This window comes from Lolium rigidum, chromosome 4, assembly GCF_022539505.1.
Source record: "Lolium rigidum isolate FL_2022 chromosome 4, APGP_CSIRO_Lrig_0.1, whole genome shotgun sequence".
Taxonomy (NCBI): domain Eukaryota; kingdom Viridiplantae; phylum Streptophyta; class Magnoliopsida; order Poales; family Poaceae; genus Lolium; species Lolium rigidum.
This window is the reverse complement of record NC_061511.1, coordinates 229,446,234-229,466,448: the sequence shown is the minus strand read 5'-3', so window position 1 is coordinate 229,466,448 and position 20,215 is coordinate 229,446,234. Positions and strand designations below refer to the sequence as shown.

General features: G+C 49.9%; 1 protein-coding gene across 1 annotated transcript; it reads right to left on the bottom strand.

Moving 5' to 3' along the window:
• Nucleotides 1-12,346: 12,346 nt before the first annotated feature.
• LOC124707223 (nucleosome assembly protein 1;2) lies at nt 12,347-15,604 on the bottom strand. The gene is made up of 11 exons (XM_047238885.1): nt 15,507-15,604; nt 15,372-15,415; nt 15,135-15,230; nt 14,271-14,363; nt 13,910-13,991; nt 13,747-13,811; nt 13,431-13,615; nt 13,164-13,341; nt 13,045-13,088; nt 12,768-12,960; nt 12,347-12,671 (listed from the first exon to the last, which is right to left on the bottom strand). Exons 1-11 carry the CDS (start codon nt 15,568-15,570, stop codon nt 12,606-12,608), a joined length of 1,110 nt encoding a protein of 369 aa, XP_047094841.1. The 5' UTR covers nt 15,571-15,604; the 3' UTR covers nt 12,347-12,605.
• Nucleotides 15,605-20,215: the final 4,611 nt, after the last annotated feature.

The following is a 20,215-nucleotide window of genomic DNA, read 5'->3' as shown; positions in this document are numbered from 1 at the left end:
GCGCATCGCCAACTCCTTCGTCTCGAGGGTTTCTATCGGGTAGCGACATGCTGCCTAGATCGCATCTTGCGATCTAGGCAGCACAAGCCCCACGTTGTTCATGCGTTGCTCGTACTTGAAGCGCTTTTGATGGCGAGCAACGTAGTTATCATTAGATGTGTTAGGGTTAGCATTGTTCTTCGTTTAAGCATGCTTACGTAGTGCAACCCTTGCATATCTAGCCGCCCTCACGCCTATCTCAGGTGTGGGGCGGCACCCGCTTGATCATTATTTAGTAGATCTGATCCGTTACGATTGCTCCTTGTTCCGCAAGGATTAGTTTAACAACCGCAATAGTTAGGCCTTACAAAGGGGGAGGATCCGAGTGGCACGTAGGGTGGCGTTCGCAAGTCCTAAACGGGATGTTCCGAGGATCAACTTCATGTTGGTTTTTAGGCCTTGTTTAGGATCGGCTTACGAGCACCGTGCGTGGCCGCGAGGCCCAACTCTGGAGTAGGATGATCCGATTATGCGGTGAAAACCCTAAATCGTCGTAGATCTCATTAGCTCTATCTTGATCAAGCAGGACCACCAAGTATTCGTGCACCCCGTACGAATCATGGGTGGATCGGCTCTCGAGCCGATTCGGAGGATAACCCGAGAGCCGATCGAGGCTCGTATTTAATGTTTACATGTATGCCCTGCGAGAAACTAAGCGAGGCATCCCCACCACCTTCCTGACCCGGTATAGGTCAGCTGGCACGCCCTTGCACTTCGCATCGCCGCGTGTGACCAGAAGAGCATTGCGGGCCGTCGCTCGGAGGGGTCTCCGCCAGCCGCAGCTCTAGGCTCTTCCCGGCTCTACGGTGTTGACAAGGCCGCTGCCCGCCGGTGGGTTTTGGCAGTCAACACATTCCGGCACGCCGGTGGGACAATCGTCTACATCAACCACATCGCCATCTACATCCGAGATGGCGGACGGCACGCCGGTCACCTACGAGGACCTGCTCGACGACCTCAAGAAGCAATACAACGAGATCAAGGCCACCCTCGAAGCCGACCTCATCGGCTCTTTTCGGAGAACCCGTTCCCATGGCATCGGATGGAAGGGATTCTCACCGCAAGGTGCGCTCGATGGGATAGACCTCTCTACCCCGTCGGAGGAACGCACCGGGGTGCACGGCGAGGAGATCAACTACCCGGTGGCTCACTCGCTACACCGCCACTGCGAGAACTTGGTCAACGTGTTGGAGCGTGTCGCTCCGCGCGTGATCCAGGAGATCATGAGCCACCGGTACTCGCCGTCGGGACCAGCTCTCGGGACTCATCAAGGAGAATTGCCACTCCGGTCCCGTCCACCGCTGCCATACGCGTTGGCAGCACTCTGCTGAAGTGCCGACTACACCGGCATTCCTCGTCTACGAGGATTGGTGGCGACCCTAGTGACTACCAGTTCTTAATGGAGGCGCCTAAGGAGATCCCTCATGGATACGCGTGCATGTATGTGCCGGATTGTGGTGACTGGGCACTCACAAACCAGGCCACAACATCGGGGACTCCGGCGAAGACGGGAGGAACGTCGGCGACAGAGCGGACGTGGCTAACTAAATACGCCACACCGACGAAACTCCCGAGCCCAGCTCCTGCGGATGGCTCGGAGCTGGAAAAGCAAACATGGCAGGCCAAGTACGCCACCCCGGCGAATCTTCGAGTGCAACTCCTACGGCCAGCACAGCGGATCGGATCGGTACCATACCGAGAGACCGGTTCGGCATGATGCCGAAAAGAAGGGCGATCGGCTATTCCAAGCCGTACCCCGACGATTACGAGATGATCCCGCTGCCACCTAAATATCGGCTCCCCGACTTCTCCAAATTCGGTGGATCGGATGGCTCCAGCTCCATCGAGCACGTCGGCCGATATTTGGCTCAACTAGGACCGGCTTCGGTGTCGGATCAGCTACGCGTGAGGCTCTTTTCACAGTCCCTCACGGGATCGGCTTTTGGATGGTACACCTCTTTGCCGGCAAACTCCATCCGAGTCTTGGAAGCAATTGGAAGAACAGTTCCATATGCAATACCATTCGAAGCTTCCGAGTCCGGCATTGCCGATCTAGCACAACTACGTCGAAGCGCGGGGAAACGGTGACAGAATACATCCAGCGCTTCAGGAATCTTAGGAACCGATGTTATTCGGTTCGTATAACCGAAAAGGAAGCGATCGAGTTGGCGTAGCGAGGCCTTGCAACACAGCTTAAAGACATGGCCTCCCAAGCGGATTATCCCTCGTCGGCGCACATGGTTCGAAACCGTCGGCATATGAACAGCGCCACCCCGACCTGTACCAAGACAAGTTCAAGCGTGCAGTAGTTATGGTCGATACGAGAGGAAGATGAAGTGCCTGCGGGAGACCAAGAAATAGCGATGGCCGAGTGGACTCGGGGAGGAACCCCGTGGCCCGCAAATGGGTAAAGCCACCGGGGCCGCCCGGGGATTTGATTTTGACGTGACCAAGACCGAACAAATCTTCGACCTCCTGCTCAAGGAGAACCGGTTGACGGTTCCCGAAGGTCTCAAGTTCCCCACGGCGAAAGAGCTAAACGGAAAGCCGTACTGCAAATTCCACAACTCGCTTTCCCATGCCACCAACGACTGCCGGGTGTGGCGTCCGCACATCCAAGCGGCGATAGAGAAGGGGCGGCTAACTTTCAACCAGTACGCCATGAAGGTCGCCACCCAACCCTTCCCCGCCGTTAACATGGTAGAAATCACCTACCCTGAAGGTTGCCAGCCGGGTCCCTCGTTCAGCATCAACATGGTAGGACCCGGAAACCACTCGGCAAAGATGGAGATGAGGGCAGCTGCTCTCATAGCAAGGATACAGAGGAGGCCGCTCCACGCGATCGGCTCCGTCATGATGGCAAGCGCTATGTCACGAGAGGGAGAGGTGAAGAATATAAGATATCAGCGACCCCTCTCTCGATCACCTCCTCAACAAATATGTGAGTCGGTATGACCAACGCCGACGGTCCAATTACGATGATAGAGGAGATCGTCCGGCTAGAGAAGCCAGAAGATATCGTCGGCAGGATCGCGATGAGGAGGAGCACGAGCGCTGTGCCACGGAAGCATCAAGGGAGCAAGATGACAACGCCAGACACTGGGACTGCCCTTTCTTCAGACACTGCTGGGATTCAGGAATGAGCCGATTGCCCACAATCGGCAATTGCCCAGAGTGCAACAATAAAAAGAAGGAGGCAGCCAACGTGTCTGTGTTCGAGCGCCTAGGGCCTCTCCCGCCACAAAGCAAACGCGCTGAGTCACCTCGTTGGGCAGATCTTGAGGATTCAGAAGACGAGGGAGAAGTGGAAGAAGACAGGTACCACCGGCCAAGGTGGTGCCCCGACGGACTCAGCCGTTCCCAAAAGCGCGGGGTTCAGCGATTGCGCGGCCTGGAGGAAGCCGAAAGGTTGTACCTGCATACGCTAAGGAAGGCACGGCCTGATGCGGCCGCAAAGGTTCAGCGAACCCCGGATGAAGAGGATCGTCCACGGAAAATGGAGTGGCGCCCTAAACAGAGGAAAGCCGATGATGAGACATCGGCTGGCACAAACATGGTACTCGTCTTGCCGACGAGCTTAGCACTCCACGACTCTACGGAGCACTCAAGGTGGACGACAGACAAGCGCATCAAGTCGGAGGTGGGGTTGGTTTTATCCAGCTCGACCAAGTAGCAAGATCAAACCAATGAGCAAACCAGGAGAGGCTGATCCTTGTGATCGGCCCCAAAAATTTATGAAGGGAACTTACAAAACCTTCAACGAGCAAGCAACGTGGAGGCCGATTCCAGCGATCGGCCAAAATTATCCTCACCCACCATTCTGCCTGGGTTCAACATGTTATCCAACAGAGCCGATACCATCAATTCTCTTGACAGAATCGGCTCGGGGGGCACCTGGTAGATAAAATGCGAGGATATGCAATGGAAGCATCTCATCTTCTGGTGATGGGAATTGGAATATGGGGGCCGATGCACAGGTCGGCCGTAAAAAAAGTGAAAATTCGAAGATTTTCGAACACAGCCGCCGATGCATGGCCATCGACTCAAGGGGAGTAACTGTTACGATCAGAGGGTCAATGGAGCACAAAGGGAGATTTTTTATGAAGGAACTCCTCAATGGAGCAGTTTGGAAGCTCGGATCCTCTCTTCAAGAACAATATCAGGAGCAGCATGGGCGGACGGATCAGGTCAAGGATGGATGACATTAGATTCACCAAAGGAAAGGAGCCGATCTAGCCAGCAAGAACTAAAGAGGCTCGGGGGGCAGCTCACCTTGAAGGCTTTCCGCTCAGAGAAGCCGATTTGTGTTCAAATCGGCTGACGCTGCATAAGGAATTTCCCCACACACGATCAAGCCCAGGTCTATGCAGCTCATTTGCGTATCCTCGTCTCTGTTTTGCCTTGGCTGAGACTCGGGGGGCAACAGGCCTGGCAGATGCTCTATTGAAGGACCGATTGAAGTACCATCGGCTGATCTTCGTGGCAACCTTCTTCACAAAGCGATGAACGCTCGCTAAGGAGTTGAAGAATAGAAGGATGAGTGTCGAAGGACCGATGCATTGTTATCGGCTCATTACACATTGGCAAAGGGAACGAATCGGCAAGGTCAGTAGGAGAGGTAAATCGGCTCAATCAAACTCATAGGAAATCGGCAAAATCAAATTGGGGAACAGTTCTTCATTGAAAGGCGAGATTTCTTACATGAAGAGCAAATTGCTCTCAAAAGGAAATACTAGGGGATACATGGCCCCATCTACTACTACTGACCCTATGCTAGAGGTCCTATTTACGGGCCGTCACTGCCCTCGTCGTCATCCTCAGAGCTCTCATCGGCACTGCTGCCGATGGGCTCCTCGTCGCTACTCCCGTAGCCCTCCACGGGGGCTTCGTCCCCGTCTTCGTCGTCGCTGCTGTCGTCGTCCCACCACATGCGAAGGCGCTTCGCTGGCGGGTAGCCCTCGAGGGAGTCGTCGTCATCGTCCTCCTCCTCCTCCTCTTCTTCCTCCACCACCCCCTCGAAGGAGGTGAAGTCGTCCCAGGAGAAGCGATCGTCATCGCTCTCCTCCTCCGATTCCCCGTCGGCGAGGAAACGGAGGTCGCTCTCCCCGTCCGTCGAGGACTGGTCGTCCTCGGACCGGATGGAGAAGTCATGGTCCGACTCCTCCCCGGCCGCAATGGCGCGGCGGGTGTTGGCCGCATGGACCGCCGCCGGGTTGTGCTCCGGCGTCGGCTCGCGGGACATGGAGGACTGGCTGGAAGGGTCCGATAGGGCAGAGGAGGAAGAAGACATGATGGCGCAGGAGGATTTTTGGACTGCTAATGCGAGGGGGATGCAGAGCAGAACTGTTCATAGCGGTTAAATAAAAGGGGATATGGTAAAATTCAATGCCACAGCAGTTTCCGAGGAAGTGGTGTTTGAAAGAAAGAGAAAAGACTGCCAAATCACGCGGAGAAGTTGAGAGGGCAAGTCATCATGGTGACGGATACTGCGACGGTTCTGCCACGACATGACCCGACGAAAGAAAGCGTAATGATTTTGGAAATACCATTTCCAAAACCAGGGGGGCATGTGTTATCACCAGAATTTAACCGAGTCAGAGGTGGGCCGCAATCAAGATGGGCTTAAAGGAAGTATACATGGAGGATTACGTGAATCGGCCTTTTATACCAAGTTGGGCTTAATTGCCCGTGTATCTGTAACATATTAGATCTATTTTAGTTTAGAGATAGAATCTTACTCGTGCACGGTTTGGTGCACGCCCACATTAGAAAGTCCGCTGGACTATAAATATGTACCTAGGGTTTATGGAATAAACAACAACTCACGTTCAACCCCAAAACAAACCAATCTCGGCGCATCGCCAACTCCTTCGTCTCGAGGGTTTCTATCGGGTAAGCGACATGCTGCCTAGATCGCATCTTGCGATCTAGGCAGCACAAGCCCCACGTTGTTCATGCGTTGCTCGTACTGAAGCGCTTTTGATGGCGAGCAACGTAGTTATCATTAGATGTGTTAGGGTTAGCATTGTTCTTCGTTTAAGCATGCTTACGTAGTGCAACCCTTGCATATCTAGCCGCCCTCACGCCTATCTCAGGTGTGGGGGCGGCACCCGCTTGATCATTATTTAGTAGATCTGATCCGTTACGATTGCTCCTTGTTCCGCAAGGATTAGTTTAACATCCGCAATAGTTAGGCCTTACAAAGGGGGAGGATCCGGTGGCACGTAGGGTGGCGTTCGCAAGTCCTAAACGGGATGTTCCGAGGATCAACTTCATGTTGGTTTTTAGGCCTTGTTTAGGATCGGCTTACGAGCACCGTGCGTGGCCGCGAGGCCCAACTCTGGAGTAGGATGATCCGATTATGCGGTGAAAACCCTAAATCGTCGTAGATCTCATTAGCTCTATCTTGATCAAGCAGGACCACCAAGTATTCGTGCACCCCGTACGAATCATGGGTGGATCGGCTCTCCGAGCCGATTCACGAGATAACCCGAGAGCCGATCGAGGCTCGTATTTAATGTTTACATGTATGCCCTGCAGGAAACTAAGCGAGGCATCCCCATCACCTTCCCGACCGGGTATAGGTCGGGTGGCACGCCCTTGCACTTCGCATCGCCGCGTGTGACCAGAAGAGCATTGCGGGCCGTCGCTCGGAGGGGTCTCAGCCAGCCGCAGCTCTAGGCTCTTCCCGGCTCTACGGTGTTGACAAGGCCGCTGCCCGCCGGTGGGTTTTGGCAGTCAACACCGCCACGGCCATAAAATTATCCAGGCCCGAAGTGAACTCGTCAAACCGTCGGTCAATGTACATCCATTGCCGATTCATCTGCATGATATAATTTAGCTGATCAAAATCATTACAGAACATCACGATGTATATATACACATGCATTTTATCAATTACAGATGAAAATGATAAAGTTGTTAACCTCGATGAAGAAGAAAAATCAAGTGGCAAATCCTCTTAAGCATTTCATCAAACACCTCTTGTGCATGTGAAGAAGAGAGGAGAGCAATACACCCCTCTTGTGAAGAAAGTGAAAAAATGGCCAAGTGTGGCTCACACTTGGGCAGGGCAAGGTAATATAGCCAGATTGGGGACCTTGTCCCGGTTTGCAACACAAACCGGGTCCAGAGGGGGGGCCTTTGGACCCGGTTTGTATTACAAACCGGGACTAAAGGTTTCCCACGCCTGACACCGCCTGCCGCGCCCTGCCGTGGACCCTTTAGTCCCGGTTTGTATTACAAACCGGGTCCAAAGACCACTACCGGACAAGCTCCAGCGTGTGGGGTCGTCCTGGGCAGAAACGAACCGGAACCAATGCCACCATTGGACCCGGTTTGGTTCAGCACTGGGACATTTGCTTGGGACCAAAGGCCTCTTCTCCACTAGTGGAAGTTGGTGTCGAGTTCTTGGAGACGTGCCCTCTGGATGAAGCTCGGCTGAAATCGGCCTGCCCACTTGAGTTTCTCCAACTTTGGGGCACTGATTTTGGCAGCGAGCTTCTCCCTTTCCCTGTGGGCGGAGAAATAGAAGCTCTCGAGCACAGGCGCTACGAGCATCAGCCGCCGCAAACCCCGCGGGTGCGCCAGCATCAGCGCCACCAAGGACTCGGACCTGATGAGCAGGTTACGCAGGCCCCGAGCGCCGCGGACAGTGAGCCGTCGCAGGGACGGGCAGCGCGCCGACGAGACTGCCTCGCTGAGCTCGCGCTGGCCGTGGAACCGGACGTTCTTCAGAAGCAGCGTTTCAAGCCTGGCGAAGACTCCGGAGTCCGGCGGCGCGAGGCCAAGACATCCCAGGTGCATCTCGATCTTGGTCGCGTTCTCTAAGCAGGGCAGCTCAATGATGCCCACGGCCTCCTCGTCCACCGGCGCGTCGGTGACGATCGAGAGCGCGAGGATTGGCGGGCCGGCATGGGCGGCGTACGCGGCGAGGGCGGCGTGGACTCGGCCGGGAACGACGGGGCCGCGGAACCAGATCTCCGGGATGCCAGCCCAGAGGCCGACCCAGCGGCGGGAGAGCAGGCTGGTCTGGGCGGCGTCGGCGGTGGAGGGGAGGCAGCGGAGGATGAGGAGGAGGAGGTCGTCGGGAAGAGAGGTGAACCGATCTTCCTCGCGGCCGCCGGTGGAGGGGCGCTTGGTTGGCCGCTCGCCGCCGCTGTGGAGATCCATGGGCGGGGGTGAGTGGGCAACGGATTGGATCCACCAGGGTTTAAGGGAGGGAAACAAGATTTATGTGAGGACAGAGAAGAGGCTAGAGAGGGAAGCGTCACTGGATCCTCGGTCCAAAAACCTCTTTTTAAAGGCAACTTCATCTACGTCAGTAGTGATGTCACTTAAGTGGTGATTAATTATTTCATAAAATTATGAAACAAACTAGAGGGACGTCAGCAGTGACGTTATCGGTTTTATTTTTTGTCACTATGTTTTTATGTATTACTTTAGTTTCATAAAAGTTTCCCTTGTGTTTCAATTATTAGTTTTATATTAGACAAATATCAAAAGGCTCGCCAATCTCAAAGCAGGGAGTTAACGGTAAATGTAGCACCGGTAGGTACCGTTGATAAAATCGTTGTGTTCATCCTAGGTCGGGATGTTTGTGGCATTGATCGCGAGTATTGACATCGCCTAGGCCCAGCTCCGTCAGGCATATAATCCACCCATTTCTTAGACCCAGCCTAGGACAAAATTCAAACTAGGGTTGACAACATTTGCACAACTTTCACTTCAAAAAAAAATTTGCACAACTTTTCTGCCACCCTACCTTACCTCATTTTTTGGTCTAGTAACACGTGACATCAAGTAAAAGAATAGAAATGACATAGTTTTGTTCCATGCAAAAAAATATTACGGGGCGTTCACGCGGAAGCACTGGTGGGTCTAACAACTTTTTTTTTTTTTGGAAAAATCGAAAGTTGTCTTCCGGTCGTCCCTTGCTAGAGTAGATGGTTTAGACCGCGTCACGCCGGGTTCCTTATTTTTCGAAAATAAGACATGAATGTCGCATGGAGTGTTGATTCTAGCACCTAGCGCAATGGGATGTAAGCCGACCGATGTAGGCAACGACGGTGATTTTTTTTGGCAAAAAAATGAGAAGTTTAATTTCTAGGCCCACAGTAAAATTAGAATGGGAATTTGTCTTCTTCAAGGCTAAACTGAAGAGAGGTGGATGGGTGAAACCATTGAAAGATCACGTGAAAGATTAACATCGGCGCTTATTTCGATAGTGACATGTTGAAAGGAACCATCAGGGTAGTAATTCGTGATGAAGCAGAAACTTCATTTCGGCTGTGAACACAAAGCTAGATTTTGTCCAAGAGGCAATGTCAGCTGAAACACATGCACTTAAGCAAGGCCTTATTCTTTCTTAGACTTTGGGATACAACTGAGTCATCATTTCTTCGGATTGCATGGATGTGATCAAGGTTATGCAGGAAGGAGGTAATTCAAACGGTGCGGCCGGCGGCAATGTTCGATCATTGCTATCATCTAGCTTCGAAAATTTGAAAAGTTCACTCTAAATGTTCTTACAGTGAAGCAAATGTTGCTGCTCGGGAGGTGGCTAGAATAGCATGGGGATCAAACGAACAGGTGTGGCTCGATGACTCCCAACACTTTCTTGTACCTCTCCTAGGTGTTGATTTAATCCTACTAGAAAATAAATGAATAAATAAATAAGATCTAAGTGTTCAAAATAAACAAGTCATCATTGAAGCACTAATTTCCTTGTATTTAGAATTACAACTCTTCCAGGCCATTTATCATAGCAATCTAGATAGTATGTGTATTGCGAATATGACGCTTGTCTGAAGTATTTTCGAAATAAGGCATGAAAATCAACTTTTATCTCAACTCTAATCCTTTCAACATCATTGTATGTATGAATCTAACTAGGGCAATCTCTAATGCTCCTGTCTTTCCTAGGGGGTTAACTCGGTCATCACCTCGATTGATGTGTACCACTAAACAACATTCATAGCTGACAAAGAGTTCATCAAAAAGATTGATATGTTGAGGAGAGGTTTTCTCTACAATGTGGAGGAAGAAGCCAGCGGGAAAAAATATCTTGTAAACTAGAAGCAAGTTCTTGTTGAAGGCAATGTTTTGAGAGGGAGGACTTTTTTCAGGGTGAAAACCTAAGATCTGTGATCGGACAACGACAGCGTTTGTGCATTGTTTCTTTTTGAAGGCGTCGCTTATGGAGAAGCTGGTCTTCTGGTGTTGTCTTGGTGATGTCAGTGTTGCTGTTTCAAGTTTTCGATCTCTATATGGGGACCTTTCTTTTTTGTAATTCTTTTCTCTTTTTTGGCTGTGTGCATCCTTTATGTCATTAGGGCATGATGTTGTTGCAGAAACTAAGTGTAATTAGTATCTCCGTGATATTAATATATGCTCTTTATTAGAAAAAAAAAAACTAAGCAAGAGAATGGGAGGGTTTGGGGGGTCAAGGATATTCAGGCCTTCGGGAGGGCCTTGGGATTACGATGGGAGTGGTTCAGTTGGAACTGCACCGAGAGACCTTGGAAAGGCATGTCAACGCCTTGTGACGAGTCAGATAAGCAGCTCTTCGCCGCATGCTCCACAATAGTGCTTGGGGACGGTGTGAGGGCTCAGTTTGGACTGACAGATGGTTAAGCAGAACGGCTCCTAACCTGCTGACTCCAGACTTGTACAAGCTTGCATACAGAAAGAAGCTCTCGCTCTCGATCAAAGAGGCTCTCACGAACAATGTCTGGATGCGGGGATTGCAACGCATGAATGATGAGAGAGATCGACAAATTCATCAGGCTTTGGGCCAAAATTCAGGAGGTGGCGCTTGTGGAAAACACAGACTCTGCTACCTGGAACCTTTACTACAAGCGGGCAATATTCAGCGGCATCCGCATATGACATTCAGTTCTTAGGCCGCATCCAGAACGCAGACTTTGCAAATGTCTAGAAGATCAAAGCTGAAGGAAACGTCAGATCCTTCATGTGGCTTCTGCTGCGGAACAGACTTTGGACTGCCGATAGATTGCGCGAGCGTGGATGGAACCACGACAAGGTGTGTTTCCTGTGTGAGCAGACCCTGGAAAATTATTTTCATCTCACTCTTGCCTGTCCTTTTGCCACGGAGATCTGGTACAAGGCGTCACTCCGGGGGCCTGAGTTGAAACACTGGGCAAATGGTGCCATCTCGGTGAAGCAATGGTGATAATCATTTCATCAGATCTGGAAGGGACAGCAAAGAACAAGATCATCACTTGCCATCTTATGTCTTATGAAAACGTCTGAAATGAGCTGAGTTAATTGACAGGGTGTGGAATGAATTGGATATATTCAAAGTGGCACAACACCTGTAATTTTTCTTTTGAGTCCTGGCAATGGACTAGGACATTGAACCTTGTAACATGGGTTTTCTTCCTTTTTTTCTATAATACATAAAGGCCGTTTTCGTCAAAAAAGTCGTATTGCAAAAAAAAATCGCGCCATACATTTTGGGAGGGAGGTATCCATGGGGTCACTAATTATAATTTAGGAAGAAGAATCTCGAGGAGATCGGTCAAGATCTCTGCCACTCTCGCTGCGAACGGTTGTACAAGACCATTTCGAAGTTCCTTGCAAATACTAGTAGATTGAAGGTTATCTTACCCCACATTATCTTTCCCACACAATCTTTTGTTTACCCCGGGCAGAATGATTACACATAATAATGTGCTTCTTGCAGATAAGATACACATATAATGCATAGGAAGAAAGGGTGTCGAGACGGCCTAGTTGCGGTAAAACTAGATATTAACGAAGCTTATGATCGCGTTGAGTGAGGTCAAAGTTGTGACAGATTGTGTTAAAACTTAAAACGGTATCATACCGGGTAACATGGATCCTGGGTGGAAGTTCAGCATCGTGTATTGAGGCATGGATAGTGTGGTCGCCACATTGTTAAGAAAGTAACGGAATCCACCACAATCTGGGAAGCTAGCCTAGAGGAGGGAAGAACAATCTGGGAAGCTAGCCTAGAGGAGGGAAGAGCATGATCAGGTGCCTGCGTCCACGGATGCTGCTACAGTGCTACACCTTTTTGCTCTTTGTTCAAGCGTAAGCGTGGGCATCGTTCAGACAGAAGTGTAATTAATATGGCAAATAGCCAATCTGTCAAGCATGCACATACGTCAGATGAAAAGAGTAATAAACTCGTTTGAGTTGCGAATTCAGAGATGGCATAACAAGCTAGCTAAAATCCAGTTCGAAACAAATGTAACCCAAAGAAGATACCTAGATCAAAATTTCCCGGCAAAATCAAGTAGACTAGGGTATGCCGATGGTATTTGCAATATGACATACCAAACTGGCAACATCGATCACTCCAAGATGCGCACAAAGTATTTCAACCCAGTACAACAATGGAAAGGCTACCAGCGTACAATACCATGTCCCAAAGAACGAAATCCCCCACCGGTTCCACAAAACCAACGCATTCCCCCACTGGCTCCACAGAACTAACCAAGCAACACAGCCTCAAGGAGAACCAAACATTCTTCAACCGAGAACAATCATCTTCGGAAACGGTCATGTATGAAGCACCTCTACTGTTGCTTGCACTCAGCAGGCCGCTCTCCCTGTCCTTCCCCAGCAGGAACTCTACCACCCTTCTGTTGAAATCAAGAAAAGAGGGCAAGCTATGAGGCTCCATTGAATCTACTTAAGTTATAACAAGAACACGCAATGACTATCAGAGGCTTCCGTACCTTCTTAGGAGCATCATCATCGTCATCGTCATCTTCATCTTCCTCATCATCCTCGTCCTCATCTTCATCCTCATCGCCCTCGTCATCCTCATCTTCATCATCATCCATCATGCCATCAAAGTCCTCGTCTTGAGCAGCCTCTCCAGTGAACCATGAAACAGCATGTGGAATAATCTTGTCTCGGATGGTAGATCTGGCAAGCAAGAAGGGACATTCAGAACAGGGAACAGACCTTTAAACTAGTTCATCATTGCAGCATACAAAATAATATGCATACCCGATATCATAGTCTTGCTCCATTTGGTTCTGCAGCTGCTCAGCCTGTAGAAATGTGAGGAGTCATGCCCATGCTCAAGTTTCAAATATAAGAGCAGACATACAGGAGACAGAACTTACTGTGTCCTCGTCAATTTCCTCCTCATCATCAGGAACTTGAGGTGGGCTGAAGAAATTGAAGAAGCTCTCGCAATTTTCAATTTTCGTGATAGGTTTTGTGTTCTTTGACCCCTTCTTTGGCTTCTTTTTTAGCACCTTTTGTGTCAAGCACTTCCCAGGATACCATTCAATTTCAGTACTGGAAAAAGGACGAAAACAGAAACGTTATTGAAACCATGGATGCATCTAAAACAAGTAGAACTCCACATTAGTTGAAATATTAATTACCCAATGGCTTTCTCTAGGATTGGCTCATCTTCATCGATCATGTGATATGTCTTTGTAAGCACTTCATTCTTGAAGAATGGGTTAGTGTTGAAGTGAAATTCAAGCTTGAAACCCTTTGGCTCACTAATCCTGTACCATTTGATGTCCTTCAGGTACTTGAGAGCTTCCTCGTCCCTCTCTTGGATCTGGATACATGTAAACCATTAACTTGATGCCATGGAATTATTTTGCAAATGGATCTAAAGAAAAGTTCGAAGAGAGGTGATCAACAGTTCAGAGAAGGAACTTGTACTGCAAAAAACATGCAAGGGCTCACCTCCTCAGCTAGGATTTCATGATTCTTCATTGCATTAAACCAGAAATCTGGCACACCTTTTTCCTCTGCAGGGAAGCATTATGAAAAAGGTCAAGCACTGAAAGGTTTCCTTCCCAGTATGAAAATACTGAAAGATCTTAGAACAGGCAAAGTGTATATTCACCTTTCTGATCTGCAGCAGTTTCCGCTGCATCATCTTTAGTTACACCTTCTACCTCAACAACACCGTTGACAACTTCATAACGCTGTCAATTTGCAGGTAAAGAAATCCATCAGATGGATCATGGAATGCGGCATCAAATAGGATACATCAAATATTAGAGAAGGGAGCCTGCGCTGTATAAACCATGCAACATACAAACAACTCTTCTCTAAAGTAAAGAAGACCACAGTTTGTAATTCATGGTACAGGTGAGAGTTTTACAATAACTAAGGGAATTAGAAGTAGAGTTCATCAACAGGATAAAGCAGCAAAATGAGATAGTACAGAAGATAGCAGTAGAGCAACGTCAGTAATAGTTTACCTTTGAGTAGAGTGGTTCGTACATCTTCTGGTATTTAGCTTCAAGCGCAGCTCTCTCCTCGAAAAACTTGGCCTCGAGTTCATCGTGTTGGCTCTGTCAAATGTTGAACAAAGGCAAGTCAGTCACCACCAGATAGAACTGGACTTTCGAAAAAATCAAGCGTTTAAATCGTAATAACTCAGGCAAGAATTGATCAGTATAACACTATACCATACATTCGAATGAAAATATATTGCTGGGCACCATCAAAGGTGGTCAGGACATTTCCACAAAGTAAGAAAGCAGGGGAATTCCAATCAGACAGGTACGATGAAATAAAGGAGTCTAAAAAAACAACAAGCAAAGCTTCAGGCAAACTGATGGACATACATAGAAAATATAACAGAATATTATATCTATCATGACGCTATCCAACTTTTAGCTACCAGTCGCAACATCTCATTGTTGAGATAAGACGGTTGCTGAAGGCAAAAATAATATGGATTGTATGTACCCCACTAATAATAGGCAGTGGATCAAGAGCCATGCTCTACTAACAATCAAACGCACACATAGACAGCTGCTGGCATTTCCCTAGAACGTAAATAGGAGTTAGAAGCACAGCACTAGTGGCAACAAATAAGCTAGTACCGCGCAACCTATTTCCAGCAGAGTCCATGCTCAATCAGGATCTCAATTAATCGTCTAGTACACACACAACACCATGCTGTACCGTTTCCACAAGCGCATCAGGATCACAGAAATCGTACTTTGTTAGCTAGGCACAGTTAATGACCCGGATGGCACAAATCACCTAGTACCAACTCATGCCACCACAGAAGCATGGCGAATCGGAAGACAAATAGTGGAGCCCTGCTATTATACCTGGATCTCCCTGAGCACCTCGACGCGCTTCCTGACGTTGGGCTCGAGGCTCTCGAGCACGTCCGTGTGCCGGGCCGCCAATCCCTGCAGCGTGTTCTGCAGAAGCGCGAGGCCGAATCAGCACGGTTTGGTCACACAAACAATCCCTTGACCCCCCCAAAAAATTGAAGGAACGGCGAATGAGGAAAACACCCAAATACCCCGCGCCCGCGGAAGTGGTTCGGGAGGAAACCTCACCTTAATCGACTCGACTAGGTTGGCCTTGTCCTCGGCGCTGAGCTCTGCATCATCAGAAACAGCCGAAATCAATACAGAACCGCAGGGGGCACCGACCGGGAACTGTAGCGTCGACAGCGGGGAGGCGGAGCATACCTGCGGCGTTGGGGACGGCGGCGCCGAGCGCGGAGAGGTCGAGGGCGTCCTTGCCGTCGCTCATGGCTGCGGCGGCGGCGGCGGCGGCGCGGGGCAAGGGTTCTGCGGCGAGGGGAGAAACCCTAGGGGCGGCGGCTTGCTGCGTGGGGGGAGTGGAGAGGTGGAGGCGAGGGAAGGGATAAAAAAAGAGATCCAGCCGCGGGCCGCCATTTATAGCCGGGAAAAAGCCGGTTCTCTTCGCAAGTTTGGACTCGGGACCGGCGCGGTCGGGCGCGCCGGACCGGGCCCGCGTGTCGGTGGGTGACGGGGCATTTCTCTTTTTTTTTTCTTCTTTTCCTTGGTCGGAATATTCTGGGAGTCCTGTGTGTGCTGAGCTGTGGCTGTGCTAGACATGGACTGGCTTCTTCCTCATTGGCCAGCTCATAGTCAGTCAATCAGTTGTACTGCTTGCTTCCAGAATTGGGATCTAGAGATTTGCAATGAATTTATTTATTTATGAGGCCATAAATGCGGCGGAAATCGTCAGTTTTAATAAGGAAGTAATAATATGGATTTTTCTTGTTAATATATACCGGATTTGCGCTCCCGCCTTGCCCAGTACGATCCATGTCCACCAATGAAAGAGCGGTGTGAACAAAGGAGGGGAAACTCGCGATCGGGGTGCAACCACCTCCTTCCATCACTTCGACCCGAGAGCAAGCTCGAGACATGATAAAGAAAATGGACTGCAACGTGAGACATGGCGTTTGAGTTTGGATTACTGATAGCAAGGCAAGCGTCTAGGTCAGAGGGTAGGGACATGGGAAGTGGCGGACCCATAAACTTCTTGAAGTCCGGGCAAAATGTCTATGGTGGTATTTTTTGGAGAAAATTCTACTCTGTAAAAATATAAAATAAAAATAGAGTCGCACCGTCGACAAGCCCGACCAGGGAGGGTGGATCCGCCCGTGGGCGTGAGGGTGGTTGCGTAGTTACATGGGGTGAAGAAGTGGAGTTGAATTGAGGGATGTGTTGTATTTATAACCAAGAGCAACCGTAGGAGGGAGGGAGGGAGGAATGAAATGAGTGGATTTCAGTCTAAGAGCATCCCCAGCCGTTGGAGGCCCCGGGCCATAATCCGGATGAAAATTGGTCTGGATTGGATCTATTTTTGGTATGGGGAGCAACGATTTTCCAGCCGTCCCGGGAAATTTGCGCGGGCCAGAGCGCGGAATCTTCACTGACACGCGGGCCAGAGCGCGGAATTTGTTCCATCCAGAGTCCCGGCAGCACCCCGGGAAACCGAGGATGGCATGGGGAGTCCGGACGGATTTAGGCCCAAATCCGGACGAAAGCGAGAAGTTGTGGTCGTGACTGGGCCAGTTTTGTCCGTTCGGATGAAAAAAAAAAAAGGCCCTGAGGGGCTTCCCGGGAGCATGACTGGAGATGCTCTAAACTTGTGGTTAGGGTGCGGACATGTCAAGGCGCAACGGTCGGTGTGAGACAAACCATTTTGCCAAAATATTGATTTTGGTGTTTCAGTAAACTAGTAGAAGAGGCTACTCATCATCATCCAGCAATGTATTCCATATTTCGTAAAATTAAATTTCGTAATGAGTTTCCAAGACAATAAAACGTGCAATCATTGCTCGGAAAATACTGTTCGTGTTCTATGCAGGTTGAGAGGGGTCTCATGTATTTTTTTTGTAACATTTGACTGACTTTTTGACTTTTTGTTGCCTCTTTGTAGCAGGAACCGGCTGCTGTTTGCCGGCAAAGTGGCAAAGTGTGTGTTGTGCCTGCCACTTTCCATTTTTCTTGAAACAAGAAAGGAGCGGCATCGATATATGGTATTTCAAAAAAAAAAGAAAGGAGCGGCATCGAGACACTTTGCAAGGAACATGGAGGGACGGAAAATGAAGTGATCCAACTTGCCCAACGTGGGTGCGGACGTGCGGTGCAGTTGTCGCGCGCGGTCGAGGTTTTCTATCACGTTGCCGTGCTAGAAAAGAGGACGTGCCCGCTTCAGATGGTTTATTTATGCAAGAACGTACGTACAACTTCCCGAGAGAGTCTCTGTAGATTCCCAAAACAGAACACGCACACCTGAAGCTAAAACCAAAGTTCCTACATCCGTTAGAGATTATAAGTCCGACACGTATTTTTTTAGGTTGTTAATTTAGTCAACATAACATGAGTTATACAGTAAAAAATTATTTGATGGGAAAGTAGAACATTCAACTTTTCTAATGATATATGTTTTGTAATATTTTTTTTCTTACGTTAGTTAAATTTACAACCTAAGGATACTGGGGGACTTATAATCCCTAACAGAGGTAGTACCGAATAGAGAAGAGACCATCTAGAAAAACCAATCTAACCACAGGCTCTCGTCGGTGGGAGGCTTTTAGTTCTTCTTTTTTATATATTTGCGGTGTCTTTCTTAGTATGGTGAGGTGGCGGATGCGTCTCAAAATCATAATAAAGTCTTCTCTGCCTTATCCTCGTTCCGATGGTGCGCCTAGCACCGGCCGAGGACGTGTGCAGGGTCATCCCGAAAGATCTCCTGGTTTCAGCCAGTGTTTATGTTTGTTGGTGTGGTTGCAAGTTTGACTCTTTCGCTCTATGATATTCCTCTTTAGTGTTGGCTGTTGCTCTGGTTCTTTGGATTTTTAGCACGTCGAGTTTCCGTCTATATACTAAGATAAGTTTTGTCTGACTCCAATGATGGAGGAGCGACTATGGTGGTGCTTCTTCAGCTTGCTCTAGCATTGTAGTTTTCGTTAGGTGATTCAAAAACCTACCCCCTCCGTCCCACCAAAAGTATCTCAACTTCATCAAATTTTGCATGTATAGATAAAGTTGAGACATTTTTGCTGGGACGGAGGGAGTATTTGCATTTTTACCGCTTTTAGAGTTTTTTGTACTATTGATCATTAATAGATTGGTGGATTTCTCTAAAAAAAAAGATGCTAGAGCCGGGAGTATATATGATCTTGGAGGCTGTTGGCAGGTTAAGTTTGTACTGTACTTTTGTTCTTCTTCAGAAAGGCGGAAGTGATGGACCGGCGAGTTTAAGCACGATTCTCGCCTTGGCAGGTGGAGGCTCCCTGTCTTGCTTCCGACGACATCCTTTTCGTGCTGCCCCTTCCGACGACATCCCTTTCGTGCTACGGATCCGGTCCATTGCTTGCTCGCCGGACTGTCAAACATTCACGGAAGCCGGCACGGCGGCACACGCTCGTTTGCATCATCGTGCATTCAGTGCCACGATCTGAAAATCATCAATGCTTCGTGGCTCACCGCGACTACACGTGAACATTCGTCCGGACTCGATCGTTCACGTACGTACTCACCGGCACGACGAGAAACACTAGATGCACATTCAATGCCTTCGCCGACGAGAAACCGTGATGTTAGTCGATCGTGGACAGAGCATAGCAAGGACAGATTTGCTATTTGTGACACGCCGAAGAAACTATTAGAGCATCTCCACCGGCAGCTCTAAATAGTCGTTGGCAGGAGCGTCGGTACTGTCGTATGGGGAGTGCCGGCACAACATCCTCTATTTAGGGATGCTGCTCCCACACCGGCGCTCCCATACGTCAGTCTCGATAGATTTTAAAATTTAAAATGGTATTTAAAAACCCAAATTCATACGAAATTTATAAAAGTAGCTCGAATTTAAACATAACTAAAAGTTAAACTTAATCCTGATCTACTGGCCGTCGGTTGGGGCGCTCAACGGCCTTGCCTCGTCATCGTTCTTCGTCATTGCCGCGTGCGTTCGTGCCCGCTTCTCCTCCCTTGCTTCGCGCATCTAGCGGTGGAGCATGGCGGCCGGCGTCGCAGGGGCTTGCCGGCGGCGCTGTTCCCGCGCTTTCAGCCTTTCCCGAAAATCTTCGATCTCGGCGCGCCTCGCCTGCTGGCGGGCGAACGCCTCGTAGTTGCGATAAGCGTTGAGCTCTACGAGCTTGTGTCGCTCCGCCTCCATGAAGCGGCGTCCCGCCTCCTCCGTGGCCGCTCGCTGGCGCGAGATCTTGAGGACGTACTCGAGGTTCGCGTCGTTGACGAACTCGTGCTTCTCCTCCTTCAACCGCTGGTATCGTTGCGCGTTCAGCGACGCGAGTCGCCGCCTGCTCCGGGTGGGCGGGGTCCTGCGGCGTCTCGCCCGACTACGCTGCCTCCTCCGCCGCCGCCTCTGCTTCCGCGTCTGCGACGTAGGCCTCGTGCCACGCCGCGAACCATGGGTCCGTGTCCTCGTCGGAGTTGTTTTCCGCGTCGGCCTGCGGTTGCGGCTGCAGTGGTGGTGGAGGCAGCGCGCGGCCGTTGAGGCCCAGCATCGAGTAGGTGGTCTTCAGACGGCGCGACATCTTGATGTGGAGAGGAGAGAATTGAATGGTGGTGGTGGAGATGAGAGGAGAGAATGGAGCGGCGGTGGTGGACGGCGTACGTACTATATAGCGGTGGCAACTACCCACATTTACGGCGACTGGACGCCGCGTGGCCAGTCGCTGCCCTTGTGGCCTCCTCGGTTTCCGCGCGGGAGACCATTAAACACCGACGACCAACCTTCTTGCATCGCGGCTGATGCGAACCGTCGCGTTCTCTCGCTAAAAAGGCGCCCCCACCAGCGAAAACCGTCGTCCCGCGAGGCGCCGGCGCCCGATTCGCGCCCTTGGCCAAGGGACCGGCATGGGGATGCCGGAGATTCTATTGTGCTCGAAAAA

Coding starts and splice junctions, on each gene's coding strand:
- LOC124707223 (XM_047238885.1), bottom strand. CDS start 15,570: ATGAGCGACGGCAAGGACGCCCTCGACCTCTCCGCGCTCGGCGCCGCC. Junction 14,364..15,134: donor AGGTGCTCAGGGAGATCCAG/GTATAATAGCAG, acceptor AACATTTGACAG/AGCCAACACGATGAACTCGA. Junction 12,672..12,767: donor ATGATGATGCTCCTAAGAAG/GTACGGAAGCCT, acceptor TGATTTCAACAG/AAGGGTGGTAGAGTTCCTGC.